Source organism: Peromyscus maniculatus, chromosome 18 (assembly GCF_049852395.1).
Source record: "Peromyscus maniculatus bairdii isolate BWxNUB_F1_BW_parent chromosome 18, HU_Pman_BW_mat_3.1, whole genome shotgun sequence".
NCBI lineage: Eukaryota > Metazoa > Chordata > Mammalia > Rodentia > Cricetidae > Peromyscus > Peromyscus maniculatus.
The window spans coordinates 3980944-4003592 of NC_134869.1; the positions used below are offsets into that span (position 1 = coordinate 3980944).

Below are 22649 nucleotides of genomic sequence, written 5' to 3' on the forward strand. Positions count from 1 at the left end.
AAATGTGTCCAGATGTCAGTTAATTTGAATAAGGCTTATTTTGGGTTAGTCCAAGCTTCTTGGTAGGAAGGGTTACTCCTATGTTACTTTTGAGTCTTGTTTATCTAAAAATTTCAGTTGAAATCAAGATTTGGAGTTTTATCAGGCCACAACAGTGTGTAGTATAACCCCTTTGTACTATGCTGTGTCCATATTCATTGGTTACTCAGATGAAATCTTGGATCATATGGTGAGTGGCACATCCTGGCTTGCACATATTGAGGATGGTATGTGTTATAAATGAAATGTATATGATCCACACAGTTGGTACTGAGGATGTCAACTTATATCTATACATGAAGTCTGTGAGTCTAAGATTTTCAACAAACATTCTTCTTTGTGTCTCTTTTGAGACCCTGATTGACTATAAAATACCAAGTGAAATCAAGATCTGGGATCAGAGTGCCTCAAGGTTCCCTCTAACTACCAAATATGTTAATGATGTCCATTTGCTTTCATCTGTAAGAGGGCCATTGGCTCTATTGAGAACATGGTGTTTCTGACTCCCTTTTGGTAAGGGTGTTGGATGAAGAAGAGAATATTCTGCCCACACATCCTTAAAGTTCAGAGCTTCTGGGCTTAATTCTTGCTCAGTAGGCTGCAGGTCTCCACTGATAGCAGTTTATGGTCAGGCATGTTTCTCTTCTTGGATTGCCTGGACTCCTTTCACAAAGGGCTTGGTCCTTGGCTACTTGATCAGTGTTTGGTCTAGGAAGAGTTCTTTATTGTGGTTGGAGGAGGATCCATTTAAATTGTCTCTTCAAACTGAACTTCTTTTTTTTTTTTTTTTTTTTTTTTTTTTTTTTTTTTTGGTTTTTCGAGACAGGGTTTCTCTGTGTAGCTTTGCGCCTTTCCTGGGACTCACTTGGTAGTCCAGGCTGGCCTCGAACTCACAGAGATCCACCTGGCTCTGCCTCCCGAGTGCAAACTGAACTTCTTACGGTCAACATTAAGTCTGGCCACATATCTCTTATTGGGTTGGCAAGAGCTCCATTGATTTTCGGGTTTGTGGTTTATCTTCATCAAGGTCTATGGTTGGCCTGTAACATTTCCACTCTTGATTTTGCCTGGTTTGTTCTATGAGCTTTGTATGAACTCTGAATTCTTCCAAATCAATATTTGTCCCAGACCTACTTCTGTATTTGGTCCTTGGTGTTTTCAGAATAAGGATTAGAGCTGGGCATGGCTGTTTTCTTGTTTTTTTTTTGGGTGTTCTTTATTTAAGGGGATGGCACAGCCCCTCTTCTCTTTTTGATTAGGGCCCAGGCATTTCATAGCTAGAATGGGACTCTGGCCCACTACTTTGCTTGGTTTTGGCCTGGTCATTAGGGTTATGATGTGGCCCACATCTCTTCTTGTTTAGGCCTGTACACATCAGGGTAAGGATTATAGGCAGACAAAATTTTTCTTGTTTTGTTCTTGGCCTCCTTTTTTTTGGGGGGGGGGTTTGAGACAGGGTTTCTCTGTGTAGCTTTGTGCCTTCCCTGGAACTCGCTTTGGAGACCAGACTGGCGTTGAACTCACAGAGATCCACCTGCTTCTGCCTCCTGAGTGCTGGGATTAAAGGTGTGCGCCAGGCCTCTTTCATTTATGAGAATGTCCCAGGTCTTCTCTCCTTGTTTTGTCTCAGGCTTTTTTTAGGGTAAGTGTTGGGCCCCCATGTTCTGCTTTTCCTGGCCTCTTTCATTTGAGGGATTGGTCTGGGCCCACTTCCTTTCTTAGTTTTGGCACAGACTTCAGGGTCAGAGTTATGCTGAGGCCAACTTCTCATTTTGGTGAGGGCCCTGGCTTCAGTCCAGGTAAATTTGAGGCATGGATATTCTCCTTTTCTTTCTTTGAGCCAGGTCTTTTTCTTCTGAGGGATAGGGTAGGACTAATTTCCCTCTTAGTTGGGGCCAACATTCTTCATGGTCAAGGTTAGGCATGGGCACTCTTTTTTCTTTTTGTTTCAATTCATTTTGTTACCTTTCCTTCTCTTTTGGCCTTGGCTCTTCCATTTAATGGACTGGCCCAGGGGTACCTCTGTTTTTCCTCTGGGCCAGAGCTTATTCAACTTTAGGTTTTGGTTCATGCCTCTCTTAAATCAGGGTTTGGCACTTTTATTCTTAGGGTTGGTCCCTGGCCTTTCTGGATAAGGGAATGCCATTGCTAATTTTGGCTTTATTCCTGGTATTCATCAGGTTAATCCTCAGGCCTCGGAATACTTCTCTGTTGACATCATGGTTTAGTGGTTAATCCTGGTCTACTTTCACTTTAGGTGCTTAGCATGGGCTTTTTCAGGGACCATGTTGACTTGGCTACTTTCAGGTTATGGTGGTATCCAGGCAGTTTTTGTGTTAGAGTTAAGCCTGCTTACATTGATATTCTGGAACTCTCTAGTACCTGTTTCTCTTTAGGGTTGAAGCAGTGGATACATTTGAGTCCAGGTTTGTCTGAAGCTACTTTGTAATTTGTAATTAGCCTTGGATTATGTTCAGCCACTCTGAAAAAAAAGTAACGTGGATATTGATAGAGGACTGTATTTATTGTGCTTCTCTTGCATCTCAAATATATTCTGAGGAACATTGGTCCTTTCCAAGGGAAATGGGCACAGACACCAACACACACAGCACAGACTCCAGATGAAATAAACTACATATTACACAAACAGAAAGGTGAAGTAGGGAGGCGTTGTGGTGCTTGGGAGACTCCTTGCTGCTGCATTGGTGACTGTGGGCATGGTAAAGAGGCACCATGAGCTCATGTGGAAAATTGTTGCTTCTCAGTAAAGATACCAAAATAGAGTCCCAACAAGGTCCCTGCTGCATTTCCTTTCTTCTGTGATCTGCTCCCATGAAGGCATATCACAGGCAGTTAATATAACAGCAGAGGTTGGTCCTCCATTGATCTAGTGGCTGCCTTGTTAGGCACATGAGGGTTGTGCAGATCTCTATGGGGCCTCTTATGCAGTGTGGGCATGGTGTCCCCTCCTGTATGTCATTCATGCACTATGAGGGTGCTCCTTTGGTCCTTGCTATGGAAACACTTCTCAAAAATGTCATTTGTCTTCTACCTTGAAAACCCCTGGAACAATGAACCATGCCTTAGTGATCCCTTTCAAGAAAGCTCCTTGTCATGTCCACTCACTGATGTACGATCAGGTCTTCCCACAAAGAATGTCTGCAATGACTTACCAGAAATTGATTGCTGCTCACATTATTATTGTTGTGAATCACAGGCCACTTTAATAGAGTGAGCTGCCAACCTGTCAAGGGCACACATGTAACCATGACAATGATTCCTTATGGAAAGTCACAGAGGCCAGGCCTCACTCTGCTCAGGGGAGCACAAAGGTGGTCAAGCTATGTAGATGTTTTTGGACTGATAACTAGGGAAGGTGCCCAAAGGCTACAGCTATCATCATTGCTTGGGGACAGTTTCCCATCCAATCATCCTTTCCTACTACAGAAGTTCACTGCTGAGAAGAGGAAGGTCTGTGGGGATGGGGCAGACTCAGGCCATACGTACACAGTTCAAATACTGGTCGATCATTTCTGAGACTCAGTTTATCATCAAGATTCTCTTATCATGAGGCTGGTATTGTGCCATTTGCAGTACCTGGGGCTTGGGGAACAGAGCTGTATGAAATTTGCCCTCCAGCCTGTCCCGTCACCATCATTAAACACAACTTGAAATGTGATTGACCAGAAAGCAGAAAGCCATGAGGCTTTCCCTACCTCCTCTCCTCATGGTAGTTGATGACTTCTGAGGCTGTCACTCACTGGGTAGCAGTGTAACAGCAGTTCTTCCGGTCCCATTTTGGAAAGTGGAGTCCTGGGACAGGTGCTGACTCTGCCTCAGCTGTTGTCACCTTTTCTAACAAATGCTAGTGGAGATTAGTAGTAGAAAACAATGGACATATCCCACTTTGAGAAAACCCCTTCCCAATTTCCCATTGTCCTTTGCATTTATGCCTTTCTCCTTCCCTGACAGTTTATCTCTCAAGGCTGGTCTCAGATTTCCTGCAATACTCCTAACTCAGTCTCCTTAGTGTTGGGTTTCCTTTTTATTCTTTTTACCATGGATGCTTTTTTCTTGCCCTAACATGGCATTTGAAGGGTAGTGGGAAGGAGGCATCTTAGAGATCTGAGGAGTTAGTCAAGATATCAGTGTTCATTTCCTCTATCTTATTGTAGATGAAAATCCTCAGTTAAGAATTGTGGCATGCAAAAAGGAAGAAAACAAAACTGAATTAACATGTTTTTCTACTGGTCCTCAACCAATAAAATCTCAGTTAGAAAAGAAAAACTCTTTCTCTTATCTCTAGATGCAGTTATTGTAAGCATTATGCTATCCTCAAAGTCAAACAGGATTTAGGGAGGGTGGCCTCAATAAAACCAGCTATCTAATCACAGAGCTTGAAATGCTTTTCCTGTCTGCAGCAGGTGAATCCGGAAGAAGAGAACTTACATGGTTGCCCAGCAGAGATGCCTCTTTGCTGTCTCAGCCTGGATGCCTGTGGTAACAGTTACAGTAGGAACGCCCCACCTGGAAGTCTTCCAGTCGACATCATTGTATCCTGGGAACCCACAATTTCCTGGTCTTCACCAAGTTCTGGATAGCCAGTAAGTGTTTTTAGTTTTACTTGATGGTGATGATTTACTATAATCTGAAAGTGCAGTAGAAGAGGAAGGAGAAACTGAAAACTTACATATGCTTGGTGTCAAATGTTATCTGAAGCGCTTAACATGTGACATAGATTGTAGATATCCATCTAAGAAAGATCCTGAAACATCTACACATTGTTAGCAACATCTTAGACAACATCAGTATTCTAGAAGCATGGAAATTCCATGCACAGAATGCAGCATGATCAAGCATGCCCCACCCAAAAGTAATAGTGCCACTAACCCATCAGAAAGGATCAGGGCACCATCATTGTTGTGCCACAATACACACATGCTTTTTCACACACTATACTCACATATATGTGCCCACATTCATACATTTAGAAACATGTATTTGTCTATACCTTTGCATGCACACACACACAGACCCATACACACCCACATGCAGCCACATAGAAATATTCATTAAATTAATTAGATGTACAATAATTTGGCATAACAAAAAATAAAAAGAAACAAACAATCCTGTGGTATTGGTACGCATGTGTATGGTATGCATGTTGTATGCAGAACTATGGGTATAGTTATGTGCATATTTTTATAAGTATCTATATGGTATACATAATATGTACAACCATATCTAACTGCATATACATGTGTATATAAATATAAAGATAAACTGAAATCTCAACTCCCAGACACCAGCCAAGGAGGCAGCAGAACTTTCCGTGTGGCCACCTTGCTGTGTTAGCTCTTTTCTACCTTCAATTCTCAGTACCTGTTATGTTTGTTTGAAAGGCATAACTTTTTTTTTCCTTTTACTTTATTTTACAATACCATTCAGGTCTACATATCAGCCATAGGTTCCCCTGTTCTCCCCCCTCCCACGCCCTCCCCTTACCCCCAGAACAACCCCCATTCCGACCTTCTCCATGGCAAATCCTCCCCCGAGGACTGCAATTAACCTGGTAGACTCAGTCCAGGCAGGTCCAGTCCCTTCCTCCCAGACTGAGCCAAGTGTCCCTGCATAAACTCCAGGTTTCATACAGCCAACTCATGCAATGAGCACAGGACTTGGTCTCACTGCCTAGTTGCCTCCCAAACAGATCAAGCCAATCAACTGTCTCACCTATTCAGAGGGCCTGATCCAACTTGGGGCTCCTCAGCCTTTGGTTCATAGTTCATGTGTTTCCATTCATTTGGCTATTTTTTTTATAATTGAGTAAAACCAAAATTTATTATAAGCCACAGTCATCCTAGGGACCTCCATGCTATATATATATATAGCCTCCATGGTTCTATGGGTTGTGGTCTGATTGTTCTTTATTTTATATCTAGAATCTACTTATGAGTGAGTACATACCATGACTGTCTTTCTGAGTTTGGGTTACCTCACTCAGGATGATTTTTTCTAGTTCCATCCATTTGCCTGCAAATTTCATGCTTTCATTGTTTTTCCTCTGCTGAGTAGTACTCCAGTGTGTATATGTACCACATTTTTTTCATCCATTCTTCCATTGATGAGCATCTAGGTTGTTTCCAGGTTCTGGCTATTACAAATAGTGCTGCTATGAACATAACTGAGCATGTATCTTTATGGTATGAATCAGCATTCCTTGGGTATATGCCCAAGAGTGGGATGGCTGGGTCTTGAGGTAGTTCGATTCCTAATTTTCTGAGAAACCGCCATACTGATTTCCACAGTGGTTGAACAAGTTTACATTCCCACCAACAGTGGTGGAGTGTTCCCTTTGCTCCACATCCTCTCCAACATTGGTTGTCATTGGTGTTTTTGATCGTAGCCATTCTGACAGGTGTAAGGTGGTATCTCAGAGTCGTTTTGATTTGCCTTTCTCTGATGATTAAGGATGTTGAGCATTTCTTTAAATGTCTTTCAGCCATTTGTGATTCTTGTTTTGTGAATTCTCTGTTTAGCTCTTTAGCCCATTTTTAATTGGACTGTTCAGTATTTTGATGTCTAGTTTCTTGAGTTTTTTATATACTGTGGAGATCAATCCTTTGTCAGATGTGGGGTTGGTGAAGAATCTTTTCCCATTCTGTTGGCTGTCTTTTTGTCTTATTGACTGTGTCTTTTGCCCTGCAAAAGCTTCTCAATTTTGAGAGGTCCCATTTATTAATTGTTGTGCTCAGGGTCGGTGATGTTGGTGTTTTATTTAGGAAATGGTCTCCGGTGCCAATGCATTCAAGAGTGCTTCCTAATTTCTTTTCTATTAAGTTTAGTGTAACTGGATTTATGTTCAGGTCTTTGATCCACTTGGACTTGAGTTTTGTGCATGGTGACAGATATGGATCTATTTGTAATCTTTTACATATTGAGATCCAGTTAAAGGCATAACTTTTTAATTCACAACAGAGACACTGTTTTGCCTTACTAGAAAATATGTAAAATGTAAATTTCAAAAAACAGAAACATGAGAAATAATCTTTGATTCCAATATCTAGAAATGAATATCAAAACTTCCTTCAACACTTTTTTCTATAACTGTATATCATTTCAATACTTTAATATTAATCTTATTTTTTAAATTTTTTCTCACCTGAATACTGCAGTCTTCAATATATATAAGTCCTGAGGTATCATTCTCCGTGATGGTAGTGGCCACTACTGTCTCTATCTAAAACATCTTTTAGTTGCCTAGAAGTCGAGTTGTTAATTCCTGCATGGACTAGTTTATGTTTCTGTGTAGACTTAGGAAACATTTATTACACTAGTCTTTGAAGACACTGAGGTAACTAGGGTGAGTAGCATGGGAAGGAGATGGCTTGGTTGGGCTGACTGCATGTGTTGGGAAAGTTCTAGTTCAATGGGTGAAAGGTCATGTCTGAAGTAATAGGAGGCAAAAGGCAGAACAAGGGAAAGGTATTTCTGACTGCACGCTGCTACTCAGTGTAGAACAACAGATCAGCTCTTACCCACTGCATGACACATGGCTGTCTCAGATTTCCACTTAGCATGGTGAATTGATTGTCCTTGGCTTGCTCTACAGTGGTGTCTATAAAGATGATACAGGTCTAAAAGCATTTGTAACAAATACAGATAAATGTACAAACCCTTATAAGGTATTCTGCATCTGAATTGGTTTATACCAAAGTCCATGCTCAAAGGGTGGTCCAAAAGTAAAATTCTTTTTTGAGTCCATTGTTCTCTGTGATTATGTTGGATACCTACTGTCTTAGTTAGGGTTTCTAGAGCTGTGAAGACACACCATGACCACAGCAACAATTACAAAGGAAACATTTAATCAGGTGGCTTACAGTTTCAGAGGTTTAGTTCATTATGATCATGGCAGGACAATGAGGCATGCAGGCAGACGTGGTGCTGGAGAAGGAGAAAAATGTGGAGATGAAGCTACATCTTGATCCACAGGCAGCAAAAAGTGCTCTGAGACACTAGGCATGGCATGAGCATAAGAGATCTCAACCCTCCCCCACTGTAACATAATCCTCCAACAAGGCCACACTCCCTCCAACAAAGCCACACCCCCTAATAGTGCCAATCCCTATGAGATTATGGGGGCTTCTTACTTTCAAATTAACAAACCTCCAAGATATACTGAGAAGGCATAATAAAACACATTATGGTGGGGCTAATAGAAGATGTTTTTGAGAGGAGAGTACTTTTTTTAAAAAGAGGTGAGTCTTATCATTTGTTTCTACCCATCATAGTTCCTTGTTAGGGACTCCACAACAAAACAGAGATTACCAAAAGAAAAGCATATTCACTTACCTAGTGCAAACTTTCACAGCACAAGTCTTCCTAAGATAGAAAAAACCCAAAAATTGCTTAGACATGAGATAATTTTTTTAAGATTGCTTTCATGAAGAATTAATTGTCATTACATAGAATATCCTGTGCTTAAGAAGTAATCTTTAAATGTGCATATTTTCACATAATATTAAGTAAATATTCTAATTTACAAAGGAAAGAGTCAGGTATTTTAAATGTACATTAATAGCAACATTTTTGACTTCACTTAATCATTATGAAATTAATTAAATATAAAAGCATATAGTATTGATGCCCAGCCATTGAGTGAGCAAAGCACTGTCTTTGAACAGGTCTCATTCTCTGGTCTATGCCACCCCTAGTCAGGCTTCCAAGTGTGAAAGACAAGAACAAAGCCTTCGACACCAACATCTCACTTGTGCCTAAAGTCTCAACATGAAGAGCAAGCAAACAGGATTAATCCATCCCCAAGAGTCCCCATGCCTCATTCAAATGGCAGTCACCACAAGCTTCACAAACTCCTGCCAAAAACTGTCCCAAGTGACACCCAGCAGCCCCAGATACTCCTTAGTTTAGTGTGGGGTACCATCCCAGGCTCAGGTCAGAATGACCCATGGAGAACATGGAGATGGTGAACGGGCTTCAGTCCTGCTGTGGAGATCATCTCAAGAGGAATTACTGACCCTGCAGGCAGCTAGAGACCTGAACAAGGCTACCAAAGAAAGGGAGTCTTCCAAACACTCATCTGGTCTCATATTAGGCTTCTGTCCCCAAATTCTCCAATGTGTAGGGACAGAGGTGCCCATGGCTCCAAAATTATGGGTCCTTACTGTTGATTTTATTATGGTCTTGATCCTTGGAGTGGCCTACAGCCTTCATGTTCACCAGAGTCCCTTCCATACCACAAAATGATGCCTTTATATATCTCCCATGTTTCCCAATACCCTTACCCTTCTCACCTCGGAGGCCTTTCCTGATACTCAACTCCTGGTGGGTCCAGTCATTTCACCCATGCAGCATGACATTGAGCCATGGGCATTCACCATTGCTCCTGACCAGCACTGTGCCGCTTAGAGCATGTAGTAGACCTGAGAATTTATTCTAGAGTTGATGGAAAGTGGAATGTAATGAAACGTGTGTCAAAATGAAAGCAATAGGAGTCAAGCAGATGAATGGCAAACAGTGAGGGCTTCTGGATCATGTCCTCTCTGTGTGCCTTCATCAGTCTTCAGATATGAGGCTGCACCTTTCCTCCATGGAGAGACATGTGGTGCTTCTGACCTGCTTCAGGAAATTGTCAGGAAGTCCTTTCTAGGTTTTATGAGCAGTTTTAGGGGAAGATATGAGTCCTTCCTCACATTCATTCATCCACTCAAAGAACTTCCTATGTCAAGCCCCATGTTTTGATATAGCATATTCTGAATGCTAGCAAGTATGAAATAAAGCAAAAGTCTGGGTATAATTAATGACTGTCCTCATATTTGATACTGAAGTATAACATTTATATAAATTTAAAGATGCATCTCAGTATATCACGTTCTGTGCATGTCATTTTGCATCACCTTTTCAGTGATTCTTGTTTTAAAAGTATCTAGAGATTGAAATGTACAAGGTACTTCATCTAAGTGGAATGTTTTTCACTAAGTCTTTGAGACATTAGTATTCTAAAACCTGCAGTAACCACAAAGACTATTTAAGTTCTGAAGTGCCTTGCAAATTTTGATCCTTGTAGGAATGTTATATTGGGAGAAGTATGCGATGATTGCTGAAACTGGTTAAATGCTGAAACCTGAACTGTCCACAGTGGTCTCAGAGCCCTGACGCAAACTCTATCCACTCCCTCTAGTCATGAGGTTCCTCCCATCATTGCTTTTCTGGACCATCAAGAGGGATTCCTCCTCCTACCTCCACCCCGAGGAGGGTCTTCTCAATTCTGCATTTCATCAGTCAAGCTTAATAGGTGCTGTCAACCTAGAAGAGATCTAGCAAATCTGTTCCATTCTCACAGTCAGTGAGACTTGGGCAGGATCCTGAACCTATGAGAGCCCTGAATGATGTGTGGCAGTCTAAGACAATTAGCATGCCTGTCTCTACAGTTTTCAATAAACTTCAGTCTTTGGTTGGGAGTGATCCAATCCACCTAATACAGCACACATGGCTGGGAGGACAAGAGTCACTGCAGGGTCTGGGGAGATGGCTCATCCATTAAGAGCATTTATTGCTGTCTCAGAAGACCCACAGGACAGCTAACAAACCTCTTTAACTTAAATTCTACGGGGACTCTGCCCTCACCTGGCCTCTGTGGGAATTGCATGTATGTGGTAGTAAAACACCCCTAAGTATAAAGAAAACGCCACAAAATATCCCAACATGTCTTGCAGGAAATTATCTCTACTGATCTGTTATCACTCATGATATATTTCAAGAAAACCAGAGGCATATTGCTTTTCATTTCCTGATTTCTTTTATACAATTTTAATGAACATTTTTATTTCCTGAGAGGCCTGGAGCAATATATTTTTGTTTCCCTTAATTTCGACTAAATGATGATTTTGTGAACATGTGTGTACAGTGTACCACATTTTACTGGTAGCTAAATATATGACCTCAAAGATACAATATGTCTAGTTTTTCTCTTATGTAGTTGGTATCCATGGAGTGGGCTATGCCATCCATATCCAAGGTGCCACCCCCCTCTGTAGCCCTGAGAGCCATGAATGGAAAATCCTTGTGCAGCCCGAGCTTCCTGGATCTTACTGAGATACATCCAAGCATGTGAGTTCTAGGTTTACAGGAGTGTGAAACCTCACCTGAGTAAAGAAGAGTCTCAGAGTAAAAAGTTTGAAATTGTATTTTATTCATAAAATACATTCATTTTACTCAATGGGGCCTTCAAAACAGTATCATTATATACAGTGTATAGCCTTAGCAAACTCTTAAAACAATGACAAGAATAAGAATAATAACAAAAGTTAACAAAACCTTAAATGAAAATGAAGAAAACAAAAAACCAATGCATAAATATCCCAAGATATAAAACAAAAATATTAAGGAAATTACAGTTTTCTTTGTAATTTCACTATGGAAGCACAAATGAGGTGAGGAACTGGCGTATTCTCTGTAGTGAATTATCTTCAGCTACACTTGCCCACGACATGGCGTCAGCTTCAGCACTGCAGTAGAGAGACTCTTGTGCTTTGGGTGTGGTCTGTCTAGATGGCAGTGTGACATAACCACAGTCTTCCTTGTCAGATTCCCCATCATATATGGAGTCAGGGTTTTTAGTAATTTGTTGTGTGTTCTGTGTATCTTAGACTTATTTCTGACACAAGCTTTTCTCTGGGGATAGTGAGCCAAAAGATGTAGATGATATTGTGGCTGGATCGCCTGATGGTAGGTTGATATTTGCCTCACTATTGAGTTCAAAGCTGAAAAGAGGTAGCATTTTCTGAGGAGGCCTTGAACCTGGAGTGTAGAATGTCATGCCTTCAGGGTGTCTCTGGCTTCTTCCAGCCTTCGCAGTTTTCTTAACAGGTGCTGTCAGGGAAAATCAGTAAAGAAAATATGATTTAGAAACAGTTTTGCTCTGCCACTGGCATGAAAAATCAGGGCCTATTCATCCCTGGTAAACAAAAGTTAAGGAAGGAAACACACCCCATGAACACCCTGGCTGCTGGAGATGGGGCTCAATGGTGCCTGACTTGCCTGGGACATAGTGTTTCTGCTTCAGCCGCTCCATCTGCAGGAGGTTCTCATCCTGGGCTGTGGTCTGCTCCAGTTCCTGCTGGAGGTTTTCAAACCTAGGGGACAAAGGCAGCAGAGACACAAGCCTGATGGGGACCTGCCATGTCAGCTTTTGAGCCCTCACCAGCTAGACAATCGAGCATTACCTTTCAGCTGAGTTCATTCCCTGCTTCCCCAAGGGAAAAGGGTCAGAGAGCACCTGGGCAGGATTTTTTTTTCAACTTTTAAAAACTAGTAGACATTGAACTGGAAAAGACACACTGTGCTGGATTAGAAAAACAGCATATTTCTCCAACCGTCCAAAGACATCATTTTGGAGAAATATCAGTATGAGAAGGTCTGAGGCACAGGTCAGGGAAGATGTACCTGGTCTTGATTAGATACCCAGTGAATGTGAACCTCCTGGAAAACTCTATGCCTGCCCTCTAGTGGAGCCTACACAGCAATGCAGAGAAGGCTCTGATTAATCCTACATCTCAGAACCCTGCATGGGCTTAACTTGTCAACTCCTACTCTGTTTATGACCAGAGTAAATCTTCTCATGAGAAACTGATAAATAGTGCGGAGAGCCTGCAATCAGCACTGGGCTGCCGTATGCAAATCTGCCAACGTGTAGACACTTATCTCTAAACGTGATATTCCTGAGGGAAAATAAAGTTGCAGGAGGACACACTTTCCTTCATGATTGATGATCCCCTCTAGGTTTCTGGCTGCCATGTGAATATTTGGGAGGAGATCTAAAGTTAGAGATGAGATACTCAGAGGATACTAGAGGTCTCAGAAGGGAAGAAGAGGACACAATCTCCATAAGACCAAGGAGAAATCATATTGCTTCCTGGACAGAAGTTCCTATTGACTGAGTCAGCAATGACACTCTGAGGTCTTCTTTCCCTGGCTGTGGCTCGGAGCTTTGCCAATTGAACAGAAACTCAAAGAGGACAGAGATCCAGGTACAGCGTACCCACTTGGATGCATCTGCTTCTGGAATCCTGGGCTCCTACCTCATCTGGGACACAGTGAAGTGATGCTGCAGCTTTGCTGCCAAGTCCCTTTGCCGGGTGAGCAGCTCCTTCTGCTTCATCAGGTACTGAAGATTTTCCTCAAGTCTTTGATGTTCCTGTTCATTAGAAGATTGTGTTTTTACGAGAGGATTGTGTGCACCCCTTTAAATACATACACGTGCAAGCACACACACACACACACACACACACACACACACACGCATGAATTCATGCACGTACACACTCTTGAACACAAACATGTAAATGGATGCACATATACAAGCACACTACATTGCATCCATGATTAGTTTCCCAGATAACACTATTGTAAGAAGAGATCACCTGGGATAGCATGGAGAAGAAAGTTACCTTTCATTAACCCACACCCTCTCTACCCATCGTCCATCCCAGAGGCAGGAAAACAGAGGATGCTCTGAACACAGAGATGTGGAGAAGATTGTGTACTTTTACTCTGTTTTGATATTTTTTCATTTCATTTTACTTTATATGTGCGGGTGTTCTGCCTGCCTGTGTGTCTGTATAACACATGCATGCCTGGTGACCTGGGAGAAGAACTCAGTGGACAGATCAGTCAGTGTAGTACTTACTTTATAAACCTGTACACCTACAGGTGAACCCCAGGGTTTTTTGACAGGTAATCCAAGCTTTCCTAGCAAGTTCCCAGTCTGTGCATTGAAGGGTTAGTTCCCCAGCACAGGACCACTGGATGGCAATGGACCAGCCCCTTGCTCTCACACAATGTTTCCTCAAGGGCATCTTTCTCCCAAAGAAGCTCTCTAAACCACAGGTTGCCTTAGGACCAAAGCAATGAGCTCAGAAAACTAGAAAACCTCTAAAATCAGGAGTTTATATTAACCTTTCTTCCAAGTATCATGATTGTGTCAGGGATTTCTTTGAGTAACAGAAGGTTGACTAACTCAGCCAAATGATTGCATGTATTATTTCATGGTTCACAATATTCCGTGGACCAGATTGCATGTTTTCACTCATCAGTGATGGGCATCTGAATAGTTTCTAGTTGGGAGTGCTGTGATGAGTCCTGCTGTAACCCTATTGTCCCCAATATTCTCTGTGGACACCTACTTTCCATTCTAGAATCAATGGTCCACCTAGAGTCTGCAGTTCAACTTTCTGAATAATTGTGAATAGCTTCTCACAGGGCTGCACCATTTTACACTACTATCAATATCTGAGAATTCTCATTTTTGCAAACCCTCCATCAGGACAAATTTTAACTCAGTATGAAAAAGTTCAAAATAAAAGCAGTTTCTGAGTGCTGCAGACACAACATGGAGTGGGTGCTTTAGAGTGTGATGAGCCTAAGGGGTGCACTGAGACAGCCTCTTCTCACACCTCAGCATAGCTGTGGAACTTCTGCTGGGCTGAGATGCAGCCACAAGACCCTCTGCAGTTCAGAATTTCTCAGAGAATAAAATCCAGGCCAAGCTCCAAGGACAAGGTTAGCTGAACCAAGGTTAGGGAAAGGTGCAAGGAAAATGGCAGCAGACAATGAGGAGAAAAACAAAACAGGATGCAGGGAAGTCATCAGTGGTCAGCCACCATTCACCCAGAACAGAGGACACAAACTCTCAGGCACCTTTCCTGCCTCTCAGTAGCCTCTTTCTCACCTTCATTGACCCCACTACTTTGTTTTTCTCTAAAGGATTTCTTTGCAGATAAATAATTCTGCCTCTACAAATACCTGAAAAAGTTTTACCTTGCATCAATTTTCTGTCTTTTGTTATTGTTAACTTTATGGACCCGCAGAATGATATGCAGCTCCATTAGTTCTTTGACTGATGCAAAGTGGTACTAACCAGGTTAGGCATAGTACTTTCTCATTGAAGTCTGTCTCTATCATTCTTAAAGATGTTCCATTGCTCCGTGAGTGAGTGAACATACACATAGTGGCTCAAACACATATTCCCATACACACAAAGATGCACATAAAGACAACACACAGACACACACATACAATACACACACAGAGACACACACACAGACACACACACACACACACACACACACACACACACACACACACACACACACACACACACCTTTCTTGTACCCAGAAGAGCAAGGCAGAAGACTAGAATGTTGCCGTACCTTTTCTACTCTAGGGGGAGGTAGTGGGTCCTCCCCGCTATCTAAAAGACTCAGACCCATCCAGGCTCTTCTGCCCTGGCCTGAACTTATTTCCGCTCCTAGGAAAGTTTTTATCACCAGACTCACTGATTGTACAGAAAAGTAACAACCTCTGCACAACTGAGTTTGACCACACAAGACCAAGTGCCCATGGAAGATGGCTGGACATGAAGCCTCCTGACAGATCCAAGTTGACCCATCATAGACTTCTCACTAAACCTGCCCAGACTTTTCCACAGAAGACAGTGATGGACCAGAGAATGGAAATCACCCATTGTCATTACCCAATAACTTTTGACCAGATTGCAGTGCATATTATATGAAAACAGCCCCAAGGAAGTCACTAGGAGGCTACTTAGGTCACCTACAGCACTTTTCTGAAATACACACTCTATACAACTATGAGGAGGAATCTGTCCTAAGACACAGTCATATACATGATAAAGTGAGCATCAAAATGTCAGGTTCCGTATTGTGTAGCCAGTAAGACAAACTAGAAATATCCTGGGATGTTACCTCTATGCGGTGAAAGAAAAGTCTATGTTGATTTTTCAAACAGCTTCATTGTTTGATTTTTGCTATTTACAACAAAATGAATTAATTCCAAAGTAATAATGGTGTGTAAAAATTAAGAGAAACCAGCAAGTCAGTTCTTTTTCTGACCAAATGTATCATTTAGTAATGAGATGAGACAGAAAAAGACAGGAAGCTCTACTGTGAGGAGTCGGGAGATCCAAAGATCTGTGGCTGTCCAGCTTAACCAGAAGAGAAATTTTCAGGTTCAGTGAGAGACCTGGGCTAAAGGGAATAAGGGAGAAAGCAACAGAGGTCGCTTGATGTGGCCTTCCAACAAACAAACAAATGTGTGCACCCTCACGCATGCATACACCACACACACACACACACACACACACTCATCACGAATCATAAGTGAACAGAACGCAACGGGGAGGACATCAACTGAACGAGGATGGCATTACCAGTTGAATTTAGACTCCTCACACTAGCTGTTTCAAGTGCGACCCACAATTCTGCTTTCCATCATTTTGAGACTAAACATGCCTGGGGAAGCATGCTGTGCTTCTGCAGGCTATGTTGGTGTAGTTGGAGAAATTGTTCTCTTAAAATCTCAAATCTGCCACCCTCACCCCCGCCTGTCATAAGCCCTGGCCACATCCCTGGTAATCCAGTGAGCTTCCGAGTGTAAGATCCAGGGTGGGAGAACTGGCCAATGCCAGTCACAGGAAACAGTATTGACAAGCTGTTACTTAGTTTCTGTCAGTGTGAACCCAGAGGTTAGCCAGGTAAAGAGAACACCATGGCAGTCTGGGAACAAGAGGGTAAAATGCCATATGACACCCAAAAAGATGTCCACAAGACCCAGTCATTTGGCGTTTGTAGGGGATGTTCCTCCTTCCATACTGTTTCTGCCTCTGATCTCATATTACCTTTGCAAACAAATGAGATCCTGATTCTTGAACTCAATCAATCAGATCTACGTGCTAATCCCTATGTGGCTCCCATCATAACACCGCTCCTTCCGGACTACCATATCAGTAAGTGACAAGTGATTGACCCGTCTCCCTCGAAGGACTGCAGCTTCTAGCAGAGCAGTAGGGTTTCCTTGGCAGTCATGCAGTGCCTTCCAAGAGGCTAACTCCCCAGAAAGACTTGTGAATGATCACAGAAATGAACTATTGGATGGGATGGGTCAGTTGGATAAGTGAGTAGAGGGTTACATGGGTGTGTGTATATGTATGTGTATGGTTAGACAGGTGGGCAGCCTGGCCCTGCTACTTCAACCTACCTGCTGCTGCTTTGTCCACAGGTCATAGATCTTCTCATGGGCCTCCTCACAGAGCCTCCTGGCCTCCTCACAGGACTCTTGTAGTAAAATCTGCTCCCCCTGCAGCTTTCTGTTATCCTCTTTCAACATGCTCACTTTTTCCATCAGCTGAGTCCATTCACTCAGGAGCTGACTGTAGAGGGTGCTGAAATATCACCAAAAATGATGAGCTCCACCTCCATTTGCACTCCTGCCTCCCAATACCATCCTTCCTGCAAGGTGTCATCTACCCAACCCCAGATCCCAGGGATGAAGCCACATTAGCCATGCCAGCATGACTGAGGGGCAGACAAAAGCCAGAGAATAGCCAAATTCTAGAAAGATACAAACTATTTCTGAATACCCTGACAGCAAAAGGGATCCATGTAACTCTCAAAACTAGATCCCCTACCTCTCCACCACACACCCTGGTGTTTAACTGTTCACAGTATTGAGAAAACATGAGCAGGAAGAGGGAAACCATGCTGTGGGGGGGCAGAAGACCCAATGGGAATGTATTTCATGTTTTCCATAGAAACCAGCTCTGTAAGCTCCTGCCAGAGCCACAGAAAACATTCATGGTGAAAACCGTGTTTTCTGTCTAGGAGTTCCAGAAGCTGACAGGAAAATGTTGGGAGGGGCTCTCAGACTCTTCACTCTTAGGAGAACTCACTGTAGGAGGCACAAGTCCAAGAGCTATCAGACAGGCTGCTTGCTAGAACCACAGCCCAGCTTTGTTCAAAGGTGAAGAAGGGAAGAAGCTGCTGTGGGATGTCTTTCTGTATGCTGTGAATATGTGTTGCTCCCATTGGTTAATAAGGAAGCTGCTTTGGCCTATGACAAGGCAGCATGGAGCCAGGCAGAAAAATCCAGGAGAGTCAGAGAAGAAAGTCAGAGGTGGAGGAGATGCCAGCTGCCACCCAAGGAGAAACATGCCAGCAGCCTGGCCATGCAGCAGCCATGTGGCAAACAGATTAATAGAAATGGGTTAACTTAAGATGATAGAGCTAGCTAGCAAGAAATGTAAGCCATTGGCCATACAGTTTGTAAGTAATATAATCCTCTGTGTGTGTCTTTGGGACCATTTGGCTCCAGGAGGTGGATGGGACAGATTCCTCCTGACAGATGCATCAGGCAGGTCTGGAAAAACTTCAGACTACCAGAAGCAGTCCTTAACAATTTCAGGAGTCCCATCTAAATTAGGCACTCACCGGTAGGAGTTGGTGTGCTCACTCAGCTCCTTGCACTTGTACGAAGCCTCACAAATCTCCTTGGGGAATTCCTTTACATCTGACATCTCCTTCTTATGCTGTGTTTTCAGCATCTCCAGCTCAGATTTCAGCCTGTAGTAGGGCATGGCCCCAGTAACAAAGAACCCCATGAATACAGGCCTCAGGGACCACATGAATTAAGGTTCTGTTTTATACTACCGTAACCCACTGGATGTCACACCCTGAATTCTATACTGGACCTCCTGATGTGCATTAGACTTGCCTTACTGTCCCATGGCCAGGAAAGGCTGGGTGTCAATAGGGAAGGAGACAGGGCTACATGAGCTCCCTCAGTAGACCTCTGGGAGCAGACTAGCTGGCTAAGAAGGTCTGAGCAGTCTGTGCCACAGATGGGGGTGTATCTGAAATCTGCAATGACATTCCCACTGTCTTGAGAACAGAGATTCTTTCTCCTTACAAGGATACCCAGAACTCATGATCTGTATTGCCATGGGGGAGGCACTACATTCAGATGTCTTTATAAACACCCAAGGGTATTCCAATGAGGGACCAGGATGAGCACAAAGGCTGAGAGCAGTGATGTTCAATGTGGGGCTCCCTGGCCTCAGCACTTCCATCACCAGAAATCTTTGAGACATGTGAATATTCAGACCTATCAATCTCTGACTCAGGATCTGAAAGGACACACACACACACACACACACACACACACACACACACACACACACACAAACACACACACACACACACACACACACAGAGTAAGTGAGCCTCTCAGAGACAGTACAGAACACACTCAGACACACAATCCTCAGCACAAGGAGATTTATTAACCTAGCAGTGCAAGCATAGCTTGGGAGCCTGTCTCCTGAGCAGGCGAAGGCACACAGCAAGCAGCAGGCTTTTTTAACAGTGAGTTTTTAAGTAGAGAAGTTTAAGTCTGTGCTGGGTAAATTGTTGAGCTCTGATGGGACAGGTTAGCCAGTGTAACAATTTTGATTGTTGAACTTTGGTGTTTAGTTTCAAGAATGAGTCAGTGTCCACAAAAGGAAATGGACTTTGGGGACTAAATTTAGGAATGTAATCTAATGGTTTATTACGGGAGAGAGAAGTGAAAAGGGCAAAACCGGCCACTGCTTTGTTTGCAAAGTTTGGGCCCCTTAGAGAGCACTTCACACTCATGAACCCACACACAGGATGTCAAAGAAATGCAGATAGGGAGTATTGCCTCAAAGTATAAGGAACAAGACCAGAGAGGAGCAGGGATGAACTCCAAGACTTCCAGACACACAGATGGATGAGTAGGACCACAAGGCCTTTCGGCCTATTCCCAGAGCAAAAAGCAAAAATAAATATAAACACTCAACCCAGAGTACCAAGCATCTCCTAAAAGCCGATGTCTGTCAAGGCCTCTTGAAATGCATGTTGTGATCTTACACCCTACTGCCCCTCTGTAGATTGTGATTCAGGCCACAGGCTCTGCTTTTTCATTTGGAGGAATCAGAGCAGCCTGTGTCAAATCTCACTCCTACAGGTTTCAGTTCTGCCTCTCAGATGTACTCAAACATAGTAGGGTCAAGACAGTTACCAGAGAAAAGGGCATTATGAATACCTGTTGTTCAACTCATTGTTGTTATAAAGGGCCAGGAGTTCCAGCAGTTCATTCCTCTCATTGGTCATCATCTGTAGCTGAAGGGTCAGTTTATCCACCTGGTTCAGCTGCTGCTCCTGCTCAGTGAGGAAGAAGGGTGTGGATGATGCCTTCCTAGTAGTCCCTGTAGGTACATAAACACAGTGAATTTGTACAGATGAATGGCATAGGACCAAGAGATCATGTGGAGTCCCAAGAGGAGGCCTATGGGAGAGGAAATGCATGGCACTCAGTGAAGCCCTCAAATATCAGAGCAGATATCCTTAAACTGGGGTCCATAAGCGATGGACTTGTCTCCAATCTCTGAGGATAGATATATGCCTCAGGTACTACTGCAGCCCCACTGTCCCTGAAAGGCATAAGGAAGGCCAATCATGTTGGCTTGGAATTGTCACCAGGTACCTGCTATGATGCAAGAAAGTCTTGGACTGCCTGGTGCTTTGCAGCTCTTCCCTGATAACCTGTGTGCAGGACTAAAAGCAACTGAATGTCTCAGACCTGGGTACATGGATGGACAGTTTTGCTCTCTGGTATTTATATCAGATATCCATGAAACCTACAGAAATCCACTGAGAATAAAGTGCAGCAACATCCTACCCTGATACCTCATTAGTGGTTCTGGGCCTCCTTTGGCATTCTTTGACAGTCAGAATGAACTGAAAAAGGTCCCAGCACAGCACTGAATCCTTGACCATTCCTGGCCCTCTGCCAAGTAACCATCAGAAACCTCCACTTTGGATCTGCTCTTTAGGGACCCAGAAAGCAGCATAGGCGCATGGCTTCAGATGATTACAGCTACTGAACCCCATTACTAGAAGGTCCAGTTCTGGCCTCAACTCCTCCCTAAAAAACCAGAGATCTCTCTTCTAGTCAGTATGCTCAATCTTGCCAAAATGTTGATTGGTGAACCCTATATGCACTTAATGAATTCCTCAAGGGCATTCGGCATTGCTACAACACTGGTGATTTCACAAAAGATGCCAAGGGCTCTCCAGGATACAATAGAATTTCCAGAGAAGGGACTGTTAGGGTCACTGCCAACAGCGTTCACCTATCTTATAACAAACTCTTCCCCAATTCACCAAAAGCCAAGCTGCCCTTTCCAGGAGCCTTCCCTGAGACACAGGGGAAGGCCTTCAGCACCCCCTCCTTCCAATCCAGAGATCTCTCTGATTCATTAGAATCTAGTTCATTCTAATTCAATAGTTCATCATGTATGGAGGGCAAGACTCATTTTCCAAACTGTGCCCAGGAATGGCTCTTCTCTTCCTGATGATCTCTAACAAGATGAGAAATAAAGGATGCTAAGAAATTATCTCAGTATAATGGGGAAGGATGATCAGTTCCACGACATGAATAAGCACATCAGAGAAGATCCAGAGGGCAGTTACAATGTATGAGGATGGTGGAGGATTATGTGGGTCCTGTCAGAGCAATGATAAGTCACATAGGTAAAGATGAAACTTTTGCCAAATGCTTCAGGAGAATACATTCCATCCATCATGATGTTAGCAAAGATGTTATCAACCATTGAATGGTGTGACTGAAAATACCTATGAACTGGGCATCCACAGGTGAGCCCTCTGACACCAAGAACAAATACTTACAGGAAGAGTGATGTCCCAGTCCTACACTCAAGGTAGAGGGAAGATGACTGGCTAGTGAGAGGGCAGGAACTCAGAAACCTTAGGGATCACTGACATGAAGCAATACTTGATGGTTTCTGCCCCGCTAGTGGTTGTTATTTAAAATATGAGAGCCTCTAGCTCTGGCCAGGGGACATTACTCTCTCTGTTATTAGTGACACACACCAAAAGACATCCAGTGTGTGTGAGTTGCTGGGCTGGTACTAAAACCTCTTTAGTCCCCATGTGCTTCCTTCCCACTCAGAGTGAAAGCAGAGGGCCCTCAACAGAACAGCTGCAGCCATGAATATTCCTGAGTCTGCCAAACTAACCTTGAGAATCCTCAACTTTGTTCTGCTCTTGAAGAACTCAGAGGAGCAGGTAGGCCCATTGCTTCTCAGAAATTCTCACCTGCTTAGCCCCACTCCTGGAAGGATCAGATCAAGCCTTCCTCCTTCATGAAGCCTCCCATCCCTTTCCCAGGACTCACTGCGCTTTTCCCAGGACCATCTATTTCTTGATGTGTGACATGGAGACTGAAGGCCATCTTCCTTCTGCCTCCCTTTGGTCTCGCTGTGTTCTCCATCCTGTCTCCCAACAATCCTGTTCAGTCTAGACAGCATGTCTGTAGGTGAAACACAAGACACTGCACAAATGCCCCCAATGACAGTTGGTGTTGCCACAACAATGGTGACATCACATGGAATGCCAGGGCTCTCCAGGATACAGTAGAATGTCCATGTGCTGATGTCACCTGGTATAGCTATTTCATCCCTGTTACATACCTCACCCAAAAGTGACTTGAAACCAAGGTGCCATTTTCAGGAGCCTCTGGATTCACAATGGAAGCCTTTAGTTAGATCCTCCTTCCAAAGCCAGAAATCTAGGCCTCTGCTTCATTAGAAACTTTATCTAAGTGAAGTTGAAAGCTCACTTTGCATGCACTGTCCAGGGTTGGATTTTCCCCTCCTTAAGATTAATAATCAACAATTTGAGAAAGAAAGGATG

General features: G+C 43.2%; 2 protein-coding genes across 4 annotated transcripts in view; one reads left to right on the top strand and one right to left on the bottom strand.

The window, feature by feature from the left end:
• Nucleotides 1-22649, top strand: part of LOC121830722 (disks large homolog 5-like) — a 249446-nt gene that overhangs the window by 21954 nt on the left and 204843 nt on the right. For 2 of the 3 annotated variants that reach the window (XM_076554249.1, XM_076554250.1), the window contains exon 2: nucleotides 4461-4643. The gene's annotated coding sequence lies outside the window, so the exon portion shown is untranslated. The remainder of the gene's footprint in view (nucleotides 1-4460; nucleotides 4644-22649) is intronic. The other variant, XM_076554251.1, reaches the window with a different exon arrangement.
• Nucleotides 11228-18563, bottom strand: LOC143269214 (disks large homolog 5-like). Its single transcript, XM_076554235.1, has 5 exons — nucleotides 18345-18563; nucleotides 17116-17299; nucleotides 13140-13255; nucleotides 12100-12194; nucleotides 11228-11931 (listed from the first exon to the last, which is right to left on the bottom strand). Exons 1-5 carry the CDS (start codon nucleotides 18536-18538, stop codon nucleotides 11711-11713), a joined length of 810 nt encoding a protein of 269 aa, XP_076410350.1. The 5' UTR covers nucleotides 18539-18563; the 3' UTR covers nucleotides 11228-11710.

Coding starts and splice junctions, on each gene's coding strand:
- LOC143269214 (XM_076554235.1), bottom strand. CDS start 18,538: ATGTGGTCCCTGAGGCCTGTATTCATGGGGTTCTTTGTTACTGGGGCC. Junction 13,256..17,115: donor TGTGGACAAAGCAGCAGCAG/GTAGGTTGAAGT, acceptor TCTAATGAACAG/GAACATCAAAGACTTGAGGA. Junction 11,932..12,099: donor GCAGAAACACTATGTCCCAG/GCAAGTCAGGCA, acceptor TTTCCCTGACAG/CACCTGTTAAGAAAACTGCG.